The 21,994-nt window shown below is 42.2% G+C and overlaps 1 protein-coding gene across 50 annotated transcripts in view; it reads right to left on the minus strand.

The window, feature by feature from the left end:
* Positions 1 to 21,994, minus strand: part of Madd (MAP kinase activating death domain) — a 46,430-nt gene that overhangs the window by 3,645 nt on the left and 20,791 nt on the right. For 9 of the 50 annotated variants that reach the window (XM_078046039.1, XM_078046083.1, XM_078046078.1 and 6 more), the window contains 13 exons: positions 21,265 to 21,318; positions 20,233 to 20,333; positions 18,860 to 18,943; positions 18,381 to 18,539; positions 15,787 to 15,889; positions 15,446 to 15,508; positions 15,094 to 15,214; positions 14,883 to 14,988; positions 13,135 to 13,245; positions 10,151 to 10,258; positions 2,167 to 2,331; positions 1,864 to 1,936; positions 1,655 to 1,761 (listed from right to left, as the gene is read on the minus strand). In XM_078046039.1, the coding sequence (XP_077902165.1) occupies positions 1,655 to 1,761; positions 1,864 to 1,936; positions 2,167 to 2,331; positions 10,151 to 10,258; positions 13,135 to 13,245; positions 14,883 to 14,988; positions 15,094 to 15,214; positions 15,446 to 15,508; positions 15,787 to 15,889; positions 18,381 to 18,539; positions 18,860 to 18,943; positions 20,233 to 20,333; positions 21,265 to 21,318 (1,355 nt within the window). Of the gene's footprint in view, positions 1 to 1,654; positions 1,762 to 1,863; positions 1,937 to 2,166; positions 2,332 to 10,150; positions 10,259 to 13,134; positions 13,246 to 14,450; positions 14,511 to 14,882; positions 14,989 to 15,093; positions 15,215 to 15,445; positions 15,509 to 15,786; positions 15,890 to 18,380; positions 18,540 to 18,859; positions 18,944 to 20,232; positions 20,334 to 21,264; positions 21,319 to 21,994 lie in introns of those variants that run through there. The other 41 variants (XM_078046075.1, XM_078046082.1, XM_078046054.1 and 38 more) reach the window with 10 other exon arrangements.

Here is a 21,994-nt window from a genome sequence, read left to right on the forward strand (position 1 = left end):
GACTGTCCTTGGGGTGGGAGGTGTTGGTATCTTCCTTGACACAGGATCCAGGACCTCCCAAGAGTATGTGGTGACAACAGCAGCAGCTTGCTGAATATCATCTGGGAGGTTTACGAACACTACTCCTATGGCTTTCTGGGTGGCCCACAGTTTGCCCCCATCTTACAGATGAGGAAATAGGATCAAAAAGCATATTTGCCCATGAATAATGAAGCTGAACTTCAGATCCAAGCACATCTTGACTCCAAGTCTGTACTTCTCCCAAACACTGCTGGGAGGGTCTGGCGCTTCTCTAGCCCAACTGCCTGCTATACAGCAAAAGACAGCTGCAGGTCACCTCCCTATTATCAGACTGTGAGGTCGGACCCAAGAGTCAAAGCCTTCACTCCTGCTCTCCTTACGATGCCTCTTCTAGGGACCTCAGTTTTCACCACTAAGCAGTGGTACAGGCTAGTAAATGTCATACTACATGGTGTACCCAGGGGGCGCCCCAAGGGCAGGACAAGGAGATAGGCAGAGCATCTGGGGGTAGTTTAACAAGAGCTGTCTTCAGAAGGGGAGGCCGCAACACTGGAATGTGGTCAGAAGACCCTCCCCAGGAAGTGCCAGGACCTTTGTGGACAGAAAGTACTTGATTAACCCCCTCCTTGGGCTGATAGGCTGATTCTCAGGTCTTTAGGGCTACTGCCAGTCCAGGCCCCAGACTGGAAATACACTCAGGGGCTGCAGGAAGCCTGCGCAGCTGTTTCTGTTACCCCAGTCTGCCCAGCTAGACTCTGAAGAGTGAGAACTAAACTGGCGAACAGATGGAGAGAGCCATGGCAGTTGATGTCCACCTCCCCTGAGTGTCTGCTGCTTGGCCAGGGGTTGTGGGGCCTCATGTTGGGATCTGGCTCAGAGCCTTGGGAAGAGGACATCAGGAAGGGGAGGAAAGGCACTTGGGTGAAGAGTCAGAGCCGGGAACGGACCTGGGATGTCGCGCTGGCCTCAGAGGGAATTAGCTTAATGAATGTCCACTGAGAGAAAAAGTTAGCATCGTGTTAAAAGACTGAGAGGGGGAAAAAGTCAGCTCCGGGGTGGAGTCACAAAGAAGGAAAGATGATCCTGAAGAGCTCTCCAACAAAGGGAGGGGCCTGGGGCCTGGGGAATAGGTCCCAGAGTGGGAACACTCAAAGGAAGAAAAAGAACAGAAGAATCAGCAGAAAGAAAAAGCAAGTGAACACACACGCTTAGAGGACAGAGAGGCCACACGCACACACCAGAAATCCGTGAGATGAGCCAGTCTAGACTCCCAAAGCAAAACCACGGAGCGAAGCACACCCTGGGAACACAGGAAGGCAGAGACACGCAGAGGGCCAAGTGAGACGCTCCCACTCACACTGTGTGAGTCTAATGGAGGGGGTGGCACGGCCACCACACCTCATGCTCTATCCCAGCTCCCCAAAGGCTCCCTGTTGCACCTTCACGGAGCCTGGTGGTCTCACCAAGGTCACTGTGCCCTCCCTTTGATTTCTCTCTCGGCCAGCTGTCCAGTCCTCCCTCTGGTCCAAGACTCCCTTCGTGCTCACTGGGACAGCACTGGGACCTGGCCACTGATCCTTATTGCAGGTGGAACAACAGGGCCAGGAAGCCTTGTGCTGCTGCTTGCACCTACCTGGTTATGCATGAACTTGAGATTGATCCCTTCCAGGGTGACCTGCAGCAAGCCACCCTCGCCTGTCTTCATGTCCTGCACGGGGAACTCGCCGCCTAGTTCAGGCCCTGCAATGAGGAAGGAGGTTATCAGCTAACCAGCAAGGCTGCTCACTGCAGCCCGGCTCCTGGCCAGGCCTCCAGCACTCTCAGGGAGTGTCCTCTCCTCACCGGGTTTGATGCTTTGTTGTCGGGCGGCAGCACGCTCCATGCTGTCCTTCACGCAGTAGTACAGCTCCCGACACTGTGACACAAGGGGAGAGAGCACCCTGTCATAGCAGCCTTCAGGGTTCACTGCCCCCTGCTCTTCGATGGCTGCTGCAGGGTGAGGCCAATGCCAGCACTCAGGGACAGCTTTAGTTATCCCACACAACAGCTGGGGGCATGGAGTTTGGAATTTTAACTTCCCAGAGAGATGCTCAATACTTGGCCCTCAACGCCTATCAGATCCCCAACCCCAGAGATCCTGTGTACCTTCTTAGTATAAAACTTGTTCAGCTGGGTCTCAGAGCCATTTCTACGCCATAAGCACAAAACCTTGGTCTTGGGACAGTAGGTCATGTTGATGAGCTTCTCATACCACCAGCGCTCATACACTGTCCCGATGTTACTCCGCAACACCACACAGTCATCGCACACCTGGAGGAGTGCACAAAGAGATCAGTGGGTCTGCTCTCTGACAGACTCTTCTATCCCAGGCCACATGGCATGTTTCCCACAGGGAAGAATGGGAACACTGATGCTGGGAGCTGCCATGTCAGGTTTTCTGCCTCATATCTAGGTGGGGACACAGAACTGCTGGATGTAAAGTCTTCTAGAAGAATCATTGAAAGAAATGGAGTCACTGAAAGGATCCTGTGCACAAGGAAGGAGGCCTACTCTCAAGGCCATGGGTGTATAATACTTCCTGTATCATCTACAAAGTGTTCAGAGGACATTGCATGCTGCCTCCTTTTTTTTTTTTTTTTTCCTTTTTCTCCTTTTGGTACCAGGGATTGTACCCAGGGGTGTTTAACCACTGAGCTACATCCCAGCCCTTTTTATTTTGTTGCTTAGGGCCTCGTTAAGTTGCTGAGGCTTGTGATCCTCCTGCCTCAGCCTCCCAAACTGCTGGGATTACAGGCGTGCGTGTCTTCTCGTGGCTGTGTATAGGATTCAGCTCTGTTGACAGACACAAAGGCAGGTGATTATGGCAGCCTTAACCAAGGAGAAAAAACTGGAGCTAACATATTTTCTAATCTTGGCTCTGCCCTAATCCTATAAAATATCCTTTAAAATGAGTTACATAGGCTGGGCATGGTAGCACATGCCTGTGATCTCAGCTATTCTAGAGGCTGAGGCAGGAGGATTGAAAGTTTGAGGCCAGCTCAAGCAACTTTGCAAGACCTTGTCTCAAAAGCCTGGAGATCTAGCTCAGCGGTTCACTTCTGGGGTCAATCCCCAGTACCACACAAAAAATAATTAAATGAATTACACACATGACACATGAACAATGCTTATTGCATAAAAATTATTTCAGTATAGGATGATATAAGTTAAAAAGCAAAGTCCCCTTCACGTTCTCCTCTTGTACAACAATCTTCCTCAGGTAGACTTATCTGTTCTCATGGCTTTAATTACTGTGGGGAATATTATAGCGTATTGCTTAGAGACGCGGGTCTATGGTCAGACTGCCCGGGGTTTGCAGTTTTGCAGTATGAGGGACCAACCCAGGGCCCTACACATGCTAGGCAAGTGCTCCATCATTGAGCTCTGCTCAGCCCGACCGCCTGGGTTCAGATTCCATCTCTCCCATTGCCTGGCTGTGTCACCTTGAGCAAATTTATATATCTACGTCTCCTCATGTATATGGTAAGGATCATAAGAGTAACAACTGCACAGAGCCACTGTGAAGACTAAATGAGGGGGCTGGGGATGTGGCTCAAGCAGTAGCGCGCTCGCCTGGCATGCGTGCGGCCCGGGTTGGATCCTCAGCACCACATACCAACAAAGATGTTGTGTCCGCCGAGAACTAAAAAATAAATATTAAAAATTCTTTCTCTCTCTCTTTCTCTCCTCTCTCACTCTCTCTTTAAAAAAAAAAAAAAGACTAAATGAGTTAGTTAATGGGCATTTGTGGTGTGTGTGTGTGTGTGTGTGTGTGTGTGTGTGTGTGAGAGAGAGAGAGAGAGAGAGAGAGAGAGAGAGAGAGAGAGAGAAAGAGAGAAGGGAATAAGCCACGGGTGTTCTACTGCCAGCCTATTTCTTTCTTTTTTTTTGGCAGTCCTGGGGATCAAACTCAAGGCCACTTTACCAATGAACCATATACCCAGCCATTTTGATTTTTTATTTTGAGACAGGGTCTTGCTACATTGTGGAGTCTGACCTTGAACTTGCAAACCTCTGTCTCAGCTTCCTGAGTAGTGGGATTATAGGTATGTACCTCTGTGCCTGGCAATATAAAAAATCTTAATTGTGAGGCCCATAGAAGTACCCCAGTTAGCTGCTATAATAACATAAGAAATATAATTATTATTACTACAACGTTGATGGGTTTTTGTTTTGTTTTGATAGCAGGGATTGAATCTAGAGGAGCTTAACCACTGAGCCACATTCCCTAGCCTTTTTTTTTTTTTTAATATGTCTATTTTGTTTATTTATTTTTATGTGGTGCTGAGGATCAAACTCGGGTCTCACACATGCAAGGCTGAGCCACAACCCCAGCCTTGCTTTTTTTTTTTTTTTTAAGAGAGAGAGAGAGAGAAATTTTTTAATATCTATTTTTTAGTTCTCAGCGGACACAACATCTTTGTTTGTATGTGGTGCTAAGGATCAAACCCGGGCCGCACGCATGCCAGGCGAGCGCGCTACTGCTTGAGCTACATCCCCACTTTTTTTTTTTGAAACAAGATCTTAGTAAGTTGCTTAGGGCCTTGCTAAGTTGCTGAGGCTGGCTTTGAACACGCAATTCTCCTGCCTAAGCCTCCCAAGCTGCTGGGATTACAGGAGTGTGCCACCAAACCCAGCTTTGAAGGTTCTTAACTCTCTCCATATGAGGCCTGGCCTCCTGAGCTCTTGACCTGTCTTTATGTGGATACCTCATATGCTGCCCCTCAAACTCACCTTGTCTAAATCTGAATTCAGCATCTTCTCTTGAACAGATCTTCCTTCTAAGTCCCCTACTGCCATAAATGACACCATCATTCACCCTGCTGCTCAAGCCAGAAATGAACAAGTGATGCATAAATCTTTCCTTTTCCCTATCACTACATCCATCATTGAATCCCATCATTCCATCTTGAATATCACTGGACTGCTCTTCCCTTCCCTCACTGTAATTGTCACTCTTATTCCTCCTTCAAGTGTATGATCAAAGATCACTTCTTCAGAGGGGCTGTCCACAATTCCTACACTCTCTACTACATATTCCCATACCTCCTGCCCCCCAATCATCTTCCCTTACAAAGCTCATTCTACAACATTCTATGTTTAGTTATTTAACTTCTCCAATGGTTTGTCAACTCTAGAAGGGCAACAGTCATATTTACTACTATAATCCACACTCAACACAGTGCCTAGCATATATTAAGTGCTTCATAAGTATCAGGTCAATGAGTAAGGAATACATGAGACTATCAGGTTTAAACTCCTACACAAGAGATTACTGGAGTTCTAAAAGCTTTCTAAAGAAAAGACTGAGCCAGGTACAGTGGCACACACCTGTAATCCCAGCTACTCAGGAAGTTAAGGCAGGAGGTTGGCAAGTTCCAGGCCAGTCTCAGCACTTAGACCCTGTCTCAAAATAAAAGAGCTAGGGATATAGCGCAGCAGTAGAAAGCCCCTGGATTCAATCCACCAATAACCCACCCACCCCCGCCCCCACCAGCAAAAAAGGTGGGGGTGGGGCGATTAGAATAGCAGAGTAAGAATTAGAAATGGGTTCTAGGCCAGTAGGACTCCCAGTCCACCTATGCTCCTGGTGGAAATATAAACTGGTATCTTTGGGATGGCAAAATGGCAGACTCTACTAAAATTTTAAATATATATAAGCTTGATCTGGAAATTTCATTTCTAGGAATATATTCTATAGAAATTCTCACATCAGTGTGCAGAAATATATGTTCAAGGATATTCAATGAAGCAATGTTAAAAAAAAAAACAGTGGGAAGCACTAGTTAAATAAATTATGGTATAGCTATATAATACCAAAATGGCTAAGCATCCACTTAAAAATGTAGAAAGATGGCCAGGCACAAAGAAACACACCTGTAACCCCAGTGACCAGGGAGACTGAGGTAGGAAGATCACAAATTTGAGGCCAGCCTCAGCAATTTAGCAAGACACTGTCTCAAAAAAAAAAAAGAAAAAAAAAAAAAAAAGAAGAGAAAAAAGAAATGAGGATGTTGTTCAGAAACAGAGCACTTCTGGGTTCAATGCCCAGGTCTGAAAAAACAACAACAAACCAACAAAACAAAATGAAAAACCATGGAAAGATGTTCATATATTAAGTGGAAAAAAAACAAATTGTGAGCCAGGTACGTTGGTGCATGCCTGTCATCCCAGCTACTCAGGAGTCTGAGGCAGGAAGATCTGGAGTTTGAACCTAGCCTCAGCAACTTTGTGAGGCCCTAAGCAACTCATCGAGACCATGTCTTTAATAAAATATATAAAAGGGCTGGGATGTGGCTCAGTGGTTAAGCTCCCTGAGTTTAATCCCTGGTAACAACAACAACAACAACAAAAAAAAGTAAATTGTGGGGTGAGGATGTAGAGCACTTGTCTAGAGTGGGTGAGACCCTTGGTTCAATCCCCAGCACTGCAAAACAAACAACAACAACAAAAAGAAAAAATTATATATTAATGTTGGTGGTTTAATACCACTTTTATTAATTTTAAGCAAATAATAAGTTGTATTTATACAAATATGCAATTTTTAAAATTTTATTTTTTATTTATTTTTTTAAGAGAGAGGAGAGAGAGAGAGAGGAGAGAGAAAGAGAGAGAATTTTAACATTTTATTTCTTAGTTTTCGGCAGACACAACATCTTTGTTTATATGTGGTGCTGAGGATCGAACCCGGGCCTCACGCATGCTAGACGGGCGCGCTACCGCTTGAGCCACATCCCCAGCCCCAAATATGCAATTTTTAAAGTCTTAAAGGATTCACACAAAACTTTTTTTTTTTTTTTGGTATTTGGGGTTGAATTCAGGGGTGCTAAACCACAAAGCCACATCCCCATCCTATTTTTTTATTTTGAGACAGGGTTTTGCCAAGTTGCTGAGGCTGGCCTTGAACTTGCAATCATACTACCTCAACCTCCTGAGTTACTGAGATTATACCGTATGTGCCACTGGACCTGGCATTTAATAATTTAAAAAAGTCTTCCCAAATTGCTGTCTGATAGTGTGGCCAGCTCACTGTGCTGAGAAAGGCTCAGAGCCTCTTGGTAGTCAGCTGGTGACAGGGTGGCCAATGTGCTATCTTCCTTGACATGGCAATACTTCAAAGCAGAGGCATGTAGGAGGGTAAGGCATCCTGCCCCAACTCCAGAGACTCAGCATGAGGCTTGCTGTACAGTGCAGTCTTTTTTATTTTTTAGGCATGGTCTCCCTAAGTTGCTGAGGCTGGTCTTGAACTTGTGATCCTCTTACCTCATCCCCGAAAGTAGCTGGAATCAGAGGTATGTGCCACCATAATGACTTGGCTATATTTAAGAGAAAAAGAAAAGAATCACCTGCCACCTCTACTGTGGTGTAAATGTCTTAAATTAGTCCTCAACTCGGAGAAACTCCCTACTAAATTCTTATACCTCAAATGGTGACATGAAAATGACACTCTTCTCAGACACACTGACACATACCCTCCTGATTCCAGAGTACACACTGTGTTTGGTGAACAACCTGTTCAAAAATCAAATTCAACTAAACCAAAAGGGAACAGACAACATGTAGACTGTTTAATTTTAATAACTTACATAGAAGTTGTACCCAGTCTCTAAAATTACTTATAAGAGTTCTATTTTTTTAATTTATTTTTTTGAGAGAGAGAGAGGGGGGGGGACTTTTTAATATTTATTTTTTAGTTTTCAGCGGATACAACATCTTTGTTTTTGTATGTGGTGCTGAGGATTGAACCTGGGCTGCACACATGCCAGGCAAGCGTGCTACCGCTTAAGCCACATCCCCAGCCCCAAGAGTTCTATTTTTATTTTATCAATTTATTTATTTTAAATGTTTTTAAAAATATTTATTTATTTTTTTAGTTGGACACAGTATCTTTATTTATTTTTATGTGGTACTGAGGATCAAACCCAGAGCCTCCCACCTGCTAGGCAAGCGCTCTGCCGCTGAGCCATAAACCCAAACCTTTAAATATTTTTAATGTATATTTTTTAGTTGTAGATGAACACATAGTATCTTTATTTATTTTTATGTGGTGCTGAGGATCGAACTCAGTGCCTCATGCATGCGGGGCAAGCGCTTTACCACTGAGCTACAGCCTCAGGCCCCATTTTATTTTATTTTTAATTTATTTTTGCAGTACTGGGCCTTGAACCAGGGGCATGCTACCATTGAGCTATACCCCCAGCCCTTTTTATTATTTTACTTTGAGACAGAGTCTAGTTAAGTTGCCCAGGCTGGCCTTGAACTTGGAATCCCCCTGCCTCAGTCTCTAAAGTTGCTGGGATTATAGTCATGAGCCATGGCCAGGGGGATTTCCATGTTTTTAATTCTAAAAATAGATCTTTTCTGGCCAGACATGATGGCCCACACTTGTAATCCCAGCAATTTAGGAGGCAGGAGGATTCCCAAATTCAAGGCCAGCCTTGGCAACTTAGCAAGATCCTGTCTCAAAATAAAATAAAAAGGGCTGAGGATGTAGCTTAGTGACAGAAGAACCTGGGTTCAATCACAAGTACTGCCAAAAACCAAAAACATGAAAATGAAAAAAACACAGTCAATTTCCATGAAAATCCTGGAGTGGAGAATGCTTTTACTAATTATTAATCAAAATCCAAAGCCATAAAAGCATTCTGTTAACTAATTTACATAAAAATAAAATATTTTTACATGCAAAAAAATACCATACATAAAACCAGGAGACAAATGAGGTACTTTACAGTGGCTGGTTTAGGCTGCCCACATCTGAACCATAAGAGAGGACCCTGTGAGGCCACAGGAAGTAACTGTATAGCACTACCTAGTAAATATTCTTGCCAAAATATTGATTTTAAAAATTTTTAAATTTTTACTTATTTAACTTTAAAATATATTAAAAGGTAAAGAATCATACCAACCAAAATTACAAATGTTTGTCCCTTTAATCCAGCAATCCCATTTCCAGGAACTCTTACAGATACAACTGCAATGTATGAAATTAAGCAGGGGTTGAACCTAGGGGTGCTTAACCACTGAGCCATATCCCCAGCCCTTTTTATTTTATTTTTAAATTTTGAGATAGGGTCTCACTCAGTTGCTCAGGGCTTCAATAAGTTCTGAGGCTGGTTTTGAACTTATGATCCTCCTGCCTCAGCCTCTGGAGCTGCTGGGATTACAGGTATGTGCCACTGTGTCTAGCAAAATATTGAATTGAAAACTGATCAAATCTCTAGAATGCGCTAGCAGTTTGTAAGAGATACAAGATACAGAGAAACAGCAGCAAGGAGATGCAATCAGCAAGAAGTCTAAAATGTGAGCTACTCCACAGAGCCAATGATTCAATTTCTTCAATAAAATAAATAGCAAGCAGGTAGAATATATTAAAAGGTAGTTAACAGTCATATCAACCAAATTTACAAACGTACTGTCCCTTTAGTCCAGCAATCCAATTTCCAGGAATTCTTACAGACACAACTACAATATATGAAATTAAGCAGGCACAATGTCAATCATAGTACACAAACTGGACGCAACACAAGGATCTATACGTACTGACTGGCTAGATAAATTGTGGCACAATTACACAGTGGAAGAAAGGACATAGAAAGAACAAGAAATTTCTTTGTTCTGTTAGAGAGGACTGCCAGGATGACATTTAATGAAAAAAACAAACACTGGTATAGACCAGTGAATATAATGCGGCATCTGCCTGAAAGAAAGGGGAAAAATAAGAATTTACCCCCAGATCTGTTTGCATAATAAAAAACACTGGAAAATACAAAGGAAGCCAACAAAAGCGGTTACCTACAGGAAAGGTGAGTGGGGAATTGAGTAGAAGAGGACCAGGATGAGTGCAAGACCTCCCAATATATGCTACTTCATGGACAATGTGACTATATCACCTATTTAAAAAAATACACAGACACACAGGAAATGGTGGGGAAAAACCTATCACATTAACTTAATTATTTGCAATAATTTAATAACTGGATTATGAAGATAAATGAGATAAATGGGAAAATTATTCTGGCACCAGTCCTAGGAGCTCCTTATGTCTTTCAAATGTTCCTTTGGGTCCCCAGCATAAACCAGTACCTACCTCCATGAAAAAGATATCTCCATTTGTGTCTGTCCCTGCATGCACCACAAATGTCTGCTTCTTCATGTGCCGGCTGCCACTGGATCGAATAGAGAGATCACGTCCATTCTGAGGAAAGAGAGATTTTTAGGGACATTTATACATCCCTTTTATACATGGCTCTGGGCCAAGAATATCCTGTTCAGCAATTAAATTAATATCATCTCATCTTTCAACACCTGGCCACCAGGAAAGTAAGTGTTCAAGAACTTTTTTTGGAGGGGAGCGGGGGGGGGGGGGGGGTACTGGGGATTGAACTCAAAGGTACTCGATCACTGAGTGACATCTCCAGCCCTATTTTGCATTTTATTTAGAGACAGGGTCTCACTGCTTACCACCTTGCTATTGCTGAGGCTGGTTTTTTTTTTTTTTTAGAGAGAGAGAGAGAATTTTAATATTTATTTATTTATTTTTTAGTTTTCGGCAGACACAACATCTTTGTTTGTATGTGGTGCCAAGGATCGAACCCGGGCTGCACTCATGCCAGGCGAGTGCGCTACCGCTTGAGCCACATCCCCAGCCCCTGAGGCTGGTTTTGAATTTGTGATCCTCCTGCCTCAGCCTCCCGAGTGGCTAGGATTACAGGTGTGCACCACCACACCCAGCTCAAGAAGTTTTTGGTCTCAGAACTTCTATACCTCTTAAAAATTACTGAAATTGGAAATACAGTACAGTGGTAGAGTGTTTGTCTAGTACTCTCAGGCCCGGGGTTCAATCCCCAATACTGCAAAAACGAAAGAATTTCTATGCTATGTGCTAGCAAATTTAGGCTGAGGCAGGAGGACTGGCAGGAGGCCAGTCTCAGCAACTCAGAGAGACCCTTAGCAACTTAGTGACTGGGGGTATAGATCAGTGCGATAGCATGCCTGGGTTCAATCCCCAGTACAACAACAACAAAAAATTACTGAAGATTCCAAAGAGCTTTTGTTTATATAAGTCATATCTACCATACTAGAAATTAAAACTAGGAATTTAAAAAAATGTTTATTAGGCCAGGTAAGGTGGTGCACGCCTGTAATCCCAGTAGCTCAGGAGGCTAAGGCAGGACGATAATGAGTCAAAGCCAGCCTTAGCAATGGGAAGGTGCTAAACAACTCAGTGAGACCCTGTCTCTAAAATAAAATACAAAATAGGGCTGGGCATGTGGCTCAGTGGTTGAGTGCCCCTGAGTTCAATCCCTGGTCTGAAAAAAAAAAAATTAATAAACTTTATTAAGTGCTGGGGATAAAACCTAGGGCCTTGAGCATACTAAGCAAGCATTCTATCATTGAGCTACACACCCAGCCCCATTAATTCATTTAAAAATAAATAATTAATAACTACCAAGTATGTGGTAATATAAATAACATCTTTTTTTTTTTTTAGATGGACACAAACCTTTATTTTATTGATTTATTTTTATGTGTTCTGAGGACCGGACCTAGTAGTGCCTCAGATGTGCTAGGCAAGCTCTGTTCCACTGAGCTACATCCCCAACCCTAATAACATATTTTTTAAAGAAATATATTTTCCCCAACAACAACAAAAATGAAGAGTGACAATGTTTTACATTTTTGTAAATCTCTTTAATATTTGGCTTAATAGAAAATAGCTACATTTTCATATCTGCTTCTGCACTCACCCTGTTATAATATGTTGCTTTGGTTAAGGTGTATGAAGAAAATCTGACCTTACACATACCAGTTTGGAAAAGGGAGAAGAATTTTAATAGCCTTTTTGGATAAATATGCATATTCTTCTTTGCCACTATACCAGAACTCAAAATAGCAATTTCTTTTTTTTAATTTGTTGATGGATCCTTATTTTATTTTATTTATTTGTATGTGGTGCTGAGAATCGAACCCAGTGCCTCACGCATACTAGGCAAGGGCGCTACCACTGAACCCCAACCCCAACCCCAAAATAGCAGTTTCTTAAAAGTTAGTCATTAGGTAGAACCAGAAAGCACATCAATGAGCATTTCATAGTATTACACTAAAATCTACCTGTCTAGATTATATTTTCAGTGCTTCTTTTATCCATGCTTGAACTTGTAGTATCACACACTGTATTTGTAAAATCCTTCTCATTACACAATGTAAAAAAAAAATTCATTAATGTTATCAACAATCTCATTAGAAAATATCTCTTAAAATATTGAGATAATTCAAGCTCAAAAATCGTCCAAAATACTCATTTTCATTTGTAAGCTTGAATCTTATCATTAGTAAAAGTACTATCTAGTGTTTTCCTTGAAACTGGCTCACCTCCATTAATTTTGGAGAAAATGTCTGCTAAATACTCAATTCTGAATAGCCATAGTTTGTTAGTCATTCTTTCAAGTAAAAGTAGTGATCCAGGAACAAAGCTAACAGTTCATCTTGCAATTCAATCTGTTTATCCTCAAAACATTCATTGTACTTACATTTGCAACAGAAATGTAGTATGTATACTTCCCATTTTGTAACTCAGAATATTAAAGACATATGATCAGTGATTAGAGGTTTAATAAAAGCAATGGTTTTCGTTGATTTATCAAGGACATTCACAAGTGACAGATCATGGAGGTGAGGCTGGGCTAGCACAGTTTGGAGTCAGGGTGTTAAGGCGTCAGCAGTTTACACACCACTGCTTTTGCAGCATCAGTGAAAATATAGAGCCAGGAAACAGGAATTTTACTATCATAATGAAAACAGTTTTTACTTTGTAGATTCTCAGGAATCCAAAGATCACATGTAGAAACTTCTGCACTAGGTAGTTTCAGTATATAATCTTAGTACAGAACATAATGGCTAAAACCTCATCTAGACTACTGTCTTATCCTCAAAACTAGGGCTGAACTGGACTGCACAGTGACACAGACAAGAAATGGCCTTGGGGAAACCTATGCATTAGGCCAGAAGCCTAGCAGGGAGGATGGCAAGTGATCAAAAGGAGAGCCCAGGGGAGGGTCGAGCGATGCTCACCAGGTTCGCCAGCTGATCAAGCACCTCGTTGATTTGCTGGCTATACACAAGTCCAATATGTGACTTTCCCATCAGACGTCGCACCTTCTTTCGGATGTCATTCTTGTTCACCTGGAAAACCAAGATAGAATGTTAATAAAGGATCTGCTCTACTACTTTCAACTGAGGTAGAGACAAAAGAATGTACAAGTGAGCTTCTTCCTATCTGACAGAAAGTGGGATTCTTTTTTTTTTAATTTGTTTTAATTAGTTACACATGACAGTTCAATGACTTTGATATATCATACATTTGAATCAGATGGGATATAATTTCTCATTTTTCTGAGTGTACAGGTTACAGAATCATATTGGTCATGCAGTCACATATATACACACAGAAATAATAATGTCTGTTTCATTCTACTATCTTTCCTATCCCCACATCCCCTCCCTACCCCTCCCATCACTTCTCTCTGCCTAATCTAAGGTAACGCTATTCTTTTTTTTTTCACATCTTCATACATGTATTTTGTATAAAGAAGTGGAATTCTGAAAGAACACATCTCTGAACATGGAGAATGCTTTTGACTGGGTGTTCTGCCAATGTACCAGGGAGAAAAGTCCTGGTTCTATCTCTGGTTAGCTCCTGCAAAAAAGTGACTCTGAGAGTGGACAGGCTTCAAGGGGACACTTCCCGTCATCCCCAACAGATAACATTCACCCCTAAAGGGCTCCTCAGAGCATAATGTAGAAATAATGACTCAGAATGGCAATTCTGAGACTGTAGTAGCTGAGATCCTCTGAAGGTTAAGAATCACCATCTTTCCCCAACCAGTCAACTGGTGCCCCTGGAATTCAACAGAATAGAGGGAACCTTACAACAGAAAGTGAAGCAACCCAAAATTCTCTGCATTTGATTAACTGACCCCTTCAAATCTAAGGAGGCTGGGAAGAGCAGGAGGAAAGCTTTTCTCAAGGACTCATTCTCAAACAACTCTCTTCTACTCACGAACCCCAAAATTATGTTTCCCTATCAGAGCAGGACTTTTCATCTGATACCATACTTCTTCCACAGGTATAAAATCCAAGCACAACCATATCAAACATTACTTTGCTAATGGCTAGCTCTTTTTATAGTTGTTGAAAAATCCTATATGAAAACAGGCTGCTGCTGAAAAGTAAATTCTGAGCATCCTTTCTAAGGTTTTAGAACCTACTATGTAAAAAATAAATAAATAATCCATTGTATTATGTGTGGAGCTCTACTGGCATCCTAAGACTACTTAGGGGAGCCCACATAAAATTCAAAATAAACATATTATAAAAGAGTCAATTACCTTTACAACACCCATTGGCATAACATCCTGGTAGTTTCGGCTAAAGAGATCCTATGCAAGCTGATAGAGAGGAATCAAACTTTTCAATCAGAAAGAGATCCCCCGTAAGATGCTTTTTATCAGGGGTACCAGGGATTGAACTCAGGGCCACTCGGCCACTGAGCCACATCCCAGCCCTATTTTGTATTTTCTTTAGAGACAGGGTCTCACTAAGTTGCTTAAGGCCTTGCTAAGTTGCTGAGGCTGGCTTTGAACTCGTGATCCTCCTGCCTCAGTCTCCCAAGCCACTGGGACTACAGGCATGCGCCACTTCACCCAGCTCCCCATAAAATGTTTTAATAGCTTCCCAAGGACACCTGAATTTAGGCAATAGGAACAAACCTCGCCCTTCCAACATCAGTAACAGCCAGACCTAAGCAAAATCAACATTACCTTCATCAGCAACATGTAGGAGATGAGGTTGTGCAAAAGGGTCGCTAACAAGCGATCTTCATCATCTTCCAGGCGCTTCCGGTCATGTTCTCCCAGGGACAGGTACCTAAGCAGAAGACCAGGCAAAAGTCAGCCCTCAGGTAGGAGACCACCGAACTAACAGGGAGAAGGCTGGATTTGCACACTCCCACAGGTTTTTCAAGCTTCATACCTGTCAATCATTTCCTGGGGACCCTGATCCATACCCATCCCTTCTCTCTCTAACATCACAGCATCTAAAAACGCATCTTCCCAGAATTGCATTTGGTCCCATAAAGTAGAACGCTCTTTGCCTGTGTAGAATAAAATCTTTTTAGAGAATATTTAACATTGAAGGAATACAGCTGCCAAACAAAAATAAAGAGAGTAAACCCCAGACCAAAGAGAGTGATTCCAATCCATGGGAAACATGAACCTCTACCCCAGATCTAATACTCCTGCCACCAGACCCAGATGATACCGAGTAAGGCCCAGTCCCTCCCAAGCAGGAAGCATGAACACAGCACACAAAGAAAGGTGGTTACTCATAGAAAAGGTCTCCATAGCAGCATCCTCTAACTGGTCCCACATCGATCCTTTGTCCCTTCCTGCCAATTGTGAGCAGGAAAGACCATGGCAGCAAGAAAGTAAAGAAAGGAACACAGAAAGACAGCTATTGAGTAATGCCAAAATCCAATCTCATCTAGTTTTTGCCTACTGCTTGTTCCAGACCCAATAATTTGCTTGCTTCAGAAATGAAATTTTATCCATTGTTAGCATTGAGATCAGCAAAGAGCCAAGCAGCTACTGGCCAGTACTACCCTCTCCTCTGGCTGAGCCCAGCTTTCTCTTTCAGTGTGAAGGGCCTTCCCAGTCCACTTCTCACCTAGGAGTCCCTCGTAGAGATAGACGCGCTGGCTTACATCTTCAGAAGAGCGAACTGGGCTGCCTGCCAGCTTCTCCTTTGGCTTCAGGCTGTGGGCTTTACCCTAGAGAGACAAGGTGATAGGTCAGTGAATAGGGACAAGGTAAACCAAACATCTCACCAAAAGGCTCACATCAGGCACCATCCATTAGCAACAAAAATTCCAGTGGCCTTGCTTGCCTCTAGGATTTGACTAAAAATCAATCTGATAACCCTGCTTTCTGTTACTGCCTCTCAAATCAAGTGATCAACCTTTCATTCTGACTTATCTTCACTCCTTAGACTCTGTATGATAACTTTCTCTTAAAAAATAATAATAACCAGGCAAATTCTCTCAAGAGATTAGTAGAAAGTGAATAGCAGCACAACACAGTAGAAAGAACACAGGCTTTTCCTCATCATAGGACTATAGCAAGGAATAAATTTAATTTTTTTCTAGTGCTAGGGATTGAACCAGGGCCTCATGCATTTCACCACTGAGCTACATCCCACAAGGATTAAATATGAAAAGCACTTAGTGCCTGGCACACATTTGGTAATTGATTTAAAAATGTTAATTTCTTCTATCCTACATCTCTTACTGCCTCTGAGAAGTATCACTAACTTCATTGGTCACTTCCGAAGTATTAGACTTTCTATTGAATCAAAAACATTTCTGGGGGCTGGGGATGTGGCTCAGTGGTAGCGCGCTCGCCTGGCATGCGTGCGGCCCGGGTTCGATCCTCAGCACCACATACAATCAAAGATGTTGTGCCTGCCGAAAACTAAAAAATAAAGATAAAAAAAAAAAACAAAACAAAAACATTTCTGCCTAGGTAAGAGGTGAGTATTACCATGCCCTTTCGTAACACAGGGACAGAATAAGCAAAGGAGCAACTGATCAAAGGTTATTGGGCAATATCTAATTAGTATGACTTAATGCCAGTTTCCTAGTTCACAGCCCAATGCTTTGCTCAATGGGCCATACAAAGTTAGCATAATTTATTCTTGTTAAAACAGCTCTTTGAACCAAGAAATTTAGGTGACTGCACTCAGCAACTCAACTGTACATAGATCTCTTGCACCAGCTTATTAGGACAAGTAAGAATTTGTCTCAGGAAGGACTAGGAAAGGTAGCACAGAGCTGAATGAATGGCTTTCTGAAGACTGATATTCCATGATATTAATTTTAACATCCAGAACAGAAGCACATTGGAAGGATTTTAAATATTCTTGCTAAAACATTCCTGAGCTCAGAGTTAAGGCTCATTAACTTGAGGGACCCTGATTCCCAATCCTATCCTAACCTTCACTCTGGGAATCACTATTAGAAGAAATACATCTACAGAATGTCTTAGTAATCAGAGTTAAATAATTGATTTATTTTAAATTTTATTTTCCATTCTCCCCACAGACCAAAGATAAGGATCTATGAGCTCTTCTACAGAATACCCATTCTCTTCTCTAACAAAGAGGCAAGTGTATCAGAGTATTTAATGCATATAAAGAGGCACACATACACTTGCCTTATTTGTCTAAGGAAAGACTAAAAAGAAATCATTTCATTACAGTTAGCCAAGAACTTTGGGTGACCTAGGGCAAGTTCTTTTTTTCCTAAGGCTTTGTTCCCCTTGCCTATCAGAAGAGACTATTTATAGCAATCTGTCGAATTACAAATTTATTGGGAGTGAGAATCATGCCTTATTCCTCTTTGTTCCTTTAGTATGGAATCTGGCACTTATCAATCACTTCACACATGTTTATCAATGAGTAAATATTTTAAATGTTAGTAATGAAATACTATTTTTTATAACTTTTTAAAGTTGTAGATAGGTACAATATCTTTTATTTTTTTATTTTTATGTGGTGCTGAGGATCAAACCCAGTGCCTCACACTTCCTGGGCAAGCGCTCTACCACTAACCTAAAACCCCAGTCCCAAAATATTGTTTGAAGGTACTATATAGAAATAGAGCAGTAACCAAAATAAAACTGGACTGATCCACAGTTAATATGTAGACTGGCACTAAATGAGAGTTACAATTTTCCTGATATCCACAGAGGTTTTGCTTGGTCCATTTTAAATATGAGGATCACTGACTATGCCATGTGCATGCATGAATACATAACAATGAACTCCATTTTTATGTACAACTATAATGCATCAATTAAAAATCAATCAATTTTAAAATATGGGGATTATTACTACATATGATTCAAAGCTCATATCTGATTGAGAAGGACACTTAACTCACCTATGATTAAGGACAGGGTTCTAAAAGTCTAGATCTTGGAGTCAAATTATTGACAAATGCCTTAAAAAACATTGTTCTTAAAGCCAAATATTATCTATACCTTACTTTACATTTTCCTTTTCTTTTTTTCTTTTTTTCTTTCTGGTGCTGGGGATGGAACCTAGGGCCTTGCAACTATAAGGCAAGTGCTCTACCACTGAACTATACCCTTCCCCAGTTCCATCTTTTCCTTCTGATTGTATCTCAACTTTTCATTCTTTTCTAACCTATTTCCCTCCCCCATTAAAGAAATGGTCTTCTTTTGTTAGTAAACAAAGCTTACAAAGATGGCACTTGTGGCGGAGTTGGTCTCAATTTCACTATCAGACAAAGTGCCCCGGGAACTTGCCAAGTGGGCACTGCCCTCGCCACCTGGTCCATCACCTGCATTGCTGCTCAGATCACTGTCTGCACCAAGCGTTTCTCCAGAACTATTACTCACCTGGAAAGGGAAAAGAGGTAGTAAGAGATACTCCCCAGGGAAGGGTCCCAGAAATGTCACACTGTTTGAGCTCTCTGCTACAATAAGAAAGCATCAAATTTTACAAGTGAGTCAGGTGGCTTCTCTAAGTACTTTCTTCATAAGATGAGGAGAAGCCCTGTGAAATCCTGTATATGTGTACCTATGAAAGGTACCTATTTCCACCATGAGACTCATGCTGACCTGAGACTAAGAGCAGCCTCCAAAGAGAAAGAAGCCCCCTTTTCCAAAGGGGGAACCCACACTCCGCCCACCAAGATGCCAGTGTGGTGTTCCCCTACCACGGTGCTAACTTCAGAATCCTGACTTGAGCTGCGGATCATAACAGGTGGACTCACACCGATGACTGAGTCTTGATCAGTTCTCTGCAATAAGATACAGGGACAGACATAGTAGGAGAGGTGTCCTACCTGCTCTCTCGGTTTCCCTCAGAAATACTGTACCTTCTTCCTTCTCCCCTCCCCACCCTTCTGATATCATCTCTAGAGAGGTCATGAGCAACTTCTTTTTTCTTTAAATATTTATTTTTTAGTTGTAGTTGGACACAATACCTTTATTTCACTTATTTATTTTTATGTGGTGCTGAGGATCGAACCCATGGTCTCGCACATGCGAGGCGAACACTCTACCCCTGAGCCACAACCCCAGCCCCTTATTTTTTCTTTGATAGAAAATTTATGACTTACATAACGAAAAAGAAATAATACACATTAAAAAATACATACTCATTGCAGAAAACACATGAAAGAATAAGGAAATAAGAATAAGCCACAAATCTGCCACCCACATTAACCACTGTTTTTCATAATTTCCTTTTAGTCTTTTTCTAAATACTTTTTTTTAACGTCTTTATTTTATCTATTCATTTATTTTTTTAATATGATGCTGAGGATTGAACTCAGGGCCTCATGCATGCAAGGCAAGTGCTCTACCACTGAACTACAATCCCAGCCCTCTAAATACATTCTTATAATAAAATTGAATTAATATTGTATACCTAGTTTTGGAAATATTTTCCTATGTCACTAAATTTTTGAAGGCACAATCTTTTTTTTGGATTGGGGACTGAACCCAAGGATGCTTTACCACTAAGCTACATCTCTAGTTCTTTTTTATTTTTTATTTTGAAACAAGGTCTTGCCAAGTTGCCCAGGCTGGCCTCAAACTTGCAATCCTCCTGCCTGAGTCTCCTAAACTGCTGGGATTACAGACGTGTACCACCACACTAGCTTGAAAACACAATCTTTAATAGATATTAATATTGTATCTAGTATACTCATTAAATCATTGCTCTATAATGGGATATGTTGTTTTGAAGTTGTTGCTTCTTTTTTGTTGTTGTTTTTAACTGAAGTTAAAATAGGGGCTGAAGGTGTAGCTCAGTGATGGAGTATTTTTCTAGCATGTGTGAGGCCCTGAGTTCAATCCTGAGCACCATAAAAATAAATAAATAAACAAACAAATAGAAATATGTTGTGAAATAACAAATTTTTTTTCTTTCTTTTCTTTCTTTTTTTTTTTTTTTTTTTTGTGGTGCTGGGGATTGAACCCAGGGTCTTGTACATGCAAGGCAAGCACTCTACTAACTGAGCTATGTCCCCAGCCAGAGATAGCAAATTTAACCTTGACGATTTTCAACAAGGTTGCCACAAACCTGGGAAGCAGATGTCAGGCTCACACCACTATCTGCGCTGATCTGTGATTTTTTCTCCTCTGTTTCACCAAGGTCAAAGGTAGGTTTGATTACGTCGGGCCCTGAGTAGGGGAAAACTTCTGTTACTCACACACAGAGGCTCGGGGCAGGCTGGTGAAGGGAGTGGGACAGCAGCACAGCCTGGTCCAAGACCTGTTCAGCATGTCCCAGTCACCTTTCCAGGGACTGCCCCTCCACCCCCAGGAATCACTGGAGGAAGAGGTCCTCAGGTACAAATTAGACATAGTCTCAAGGGACTTTGCAGCCATCGTCTCAGTCTGAGAAAATTCTAAGCAAATCATCCTAAAACAGAGAAGTTTCCACAAACAAACGTCTAAACCACATTCCATGGCACCCAGAATCAGAGCTTCATTGATGCCGAGATCATTTAAGGTCCCCAGGTCATTCAGTGCTTCCCACGCAGATGCACCCAAAGGGGCCAGAAAAGGTTAGGCTAAAAGAGAGAGGAACACTCACCTACCCCATCCTATAATGCCTACATTTGAGAAAAAAAAATCCCATTCTACCCCACCCACCCACAATGGTATGGCAGAAAGACAGAATGACAGAAAGCCTGAAAGCGTGCCTAGGCAAGCCACCAGAGGGAGAGGTGGGCAGCTACAGACTCAACACAGAGGGACAGCAACCATCTCTGCCAACTGTGCCCACAGGCCTCCTAACGGTGAGGGAGCTATCAGCCAATGAGGGACTCTGCAATCAGCAAAGGTTCTCCCCACCAACTCTGCCGCAGTAGAAAACCAGTCTAAGGGATTTTACTCAGTCGACACCCTCACTGCTAGCTACAAGGGGAGGAGCAAGAAGCAGTCTACAAGCCATATACCTCGGAGTCACACACCACCTACCTGCTTTCAGTCCTATACCCCCCAAGAGTAAATTTGGGGTGGGGCTGACAAAGGGAGCCTGCCCCAACTGGGCCTGGGAAGTTGGCAGGTATGGGAGACTTAAGGACAGGAAGGGGCATTTGTTCCTTACTCTGTTTTTCCAAAGCTTTTTGCTTTTTCACTTCCTGGTGCTTGTTCCACAATTCTACCCCAGATGCAATGCAAGCAGGAGAGAAAGACAGAGAGAGTCAGAAGCTGGTAGATGACAAAGTGGAAACCCACCCACCCAAGTTGCTTCAGTCTCAGGCACAGGATTACCAATCAAGAGATACAAAGTATTTTTATTTGGGGGCAGGGAGGAAGAATCAAGAGATTCCAATGCCTTCCCCCAAATTCAAGAAAAAAGACATCAACTTTCTAAAACTAACCCCAATGTGCCAACAAAAACCCTGTACAATATTCGAGCTGAAGGGTCCTTCATCGAGCTCCTTCATTTTGGCATGAAGAAACGGATCCTAAAGAGTCTGGAACATGTGCTCGAGAGCACATAATTTAGGATCAGTTTGACTTCCATCACACCACGTTCTCTGCCAAACAAGCTGAGAACAGCAGCTCTTACAGACAACAGATAAGAGAGATGATCATCTCAAGCAGTCAAAGGGGTTCAGAAGCAGCAGCACCCATCTGTTTGACTCACTGGATTGGACAGAGGCCAACTCACGCAGGCAGTCAGCATCCCTCCTTCTTGCTACCCAAAAAACAAACTCCCCATCAGAACTAGAGCCTGCCCTACCAAGAGACCCATTCTTAGCCAGTCCTCGAGGGAAATGCCTCTGATAGAGAAGACAAAATGGTGAGACAAGTGTCTCAGTAGGGCAAAG

Source organism: Ictidomys tridecemlineatus, chromosome 4 (genome assembly GCF_052094955.1).
Source record: "Ictidomys tridecemlineatus isolate mIctTri1 chromosome 4, mIctTri1.hap1, whole genome shotgun sequence".
NCBI classification, from domain to species: Eukaryota; Metazoa; Chordata; class Mammalia; order Rodentia; family Sciuridae; genus Ictidomys; species Ictidomys tridecemlineatus.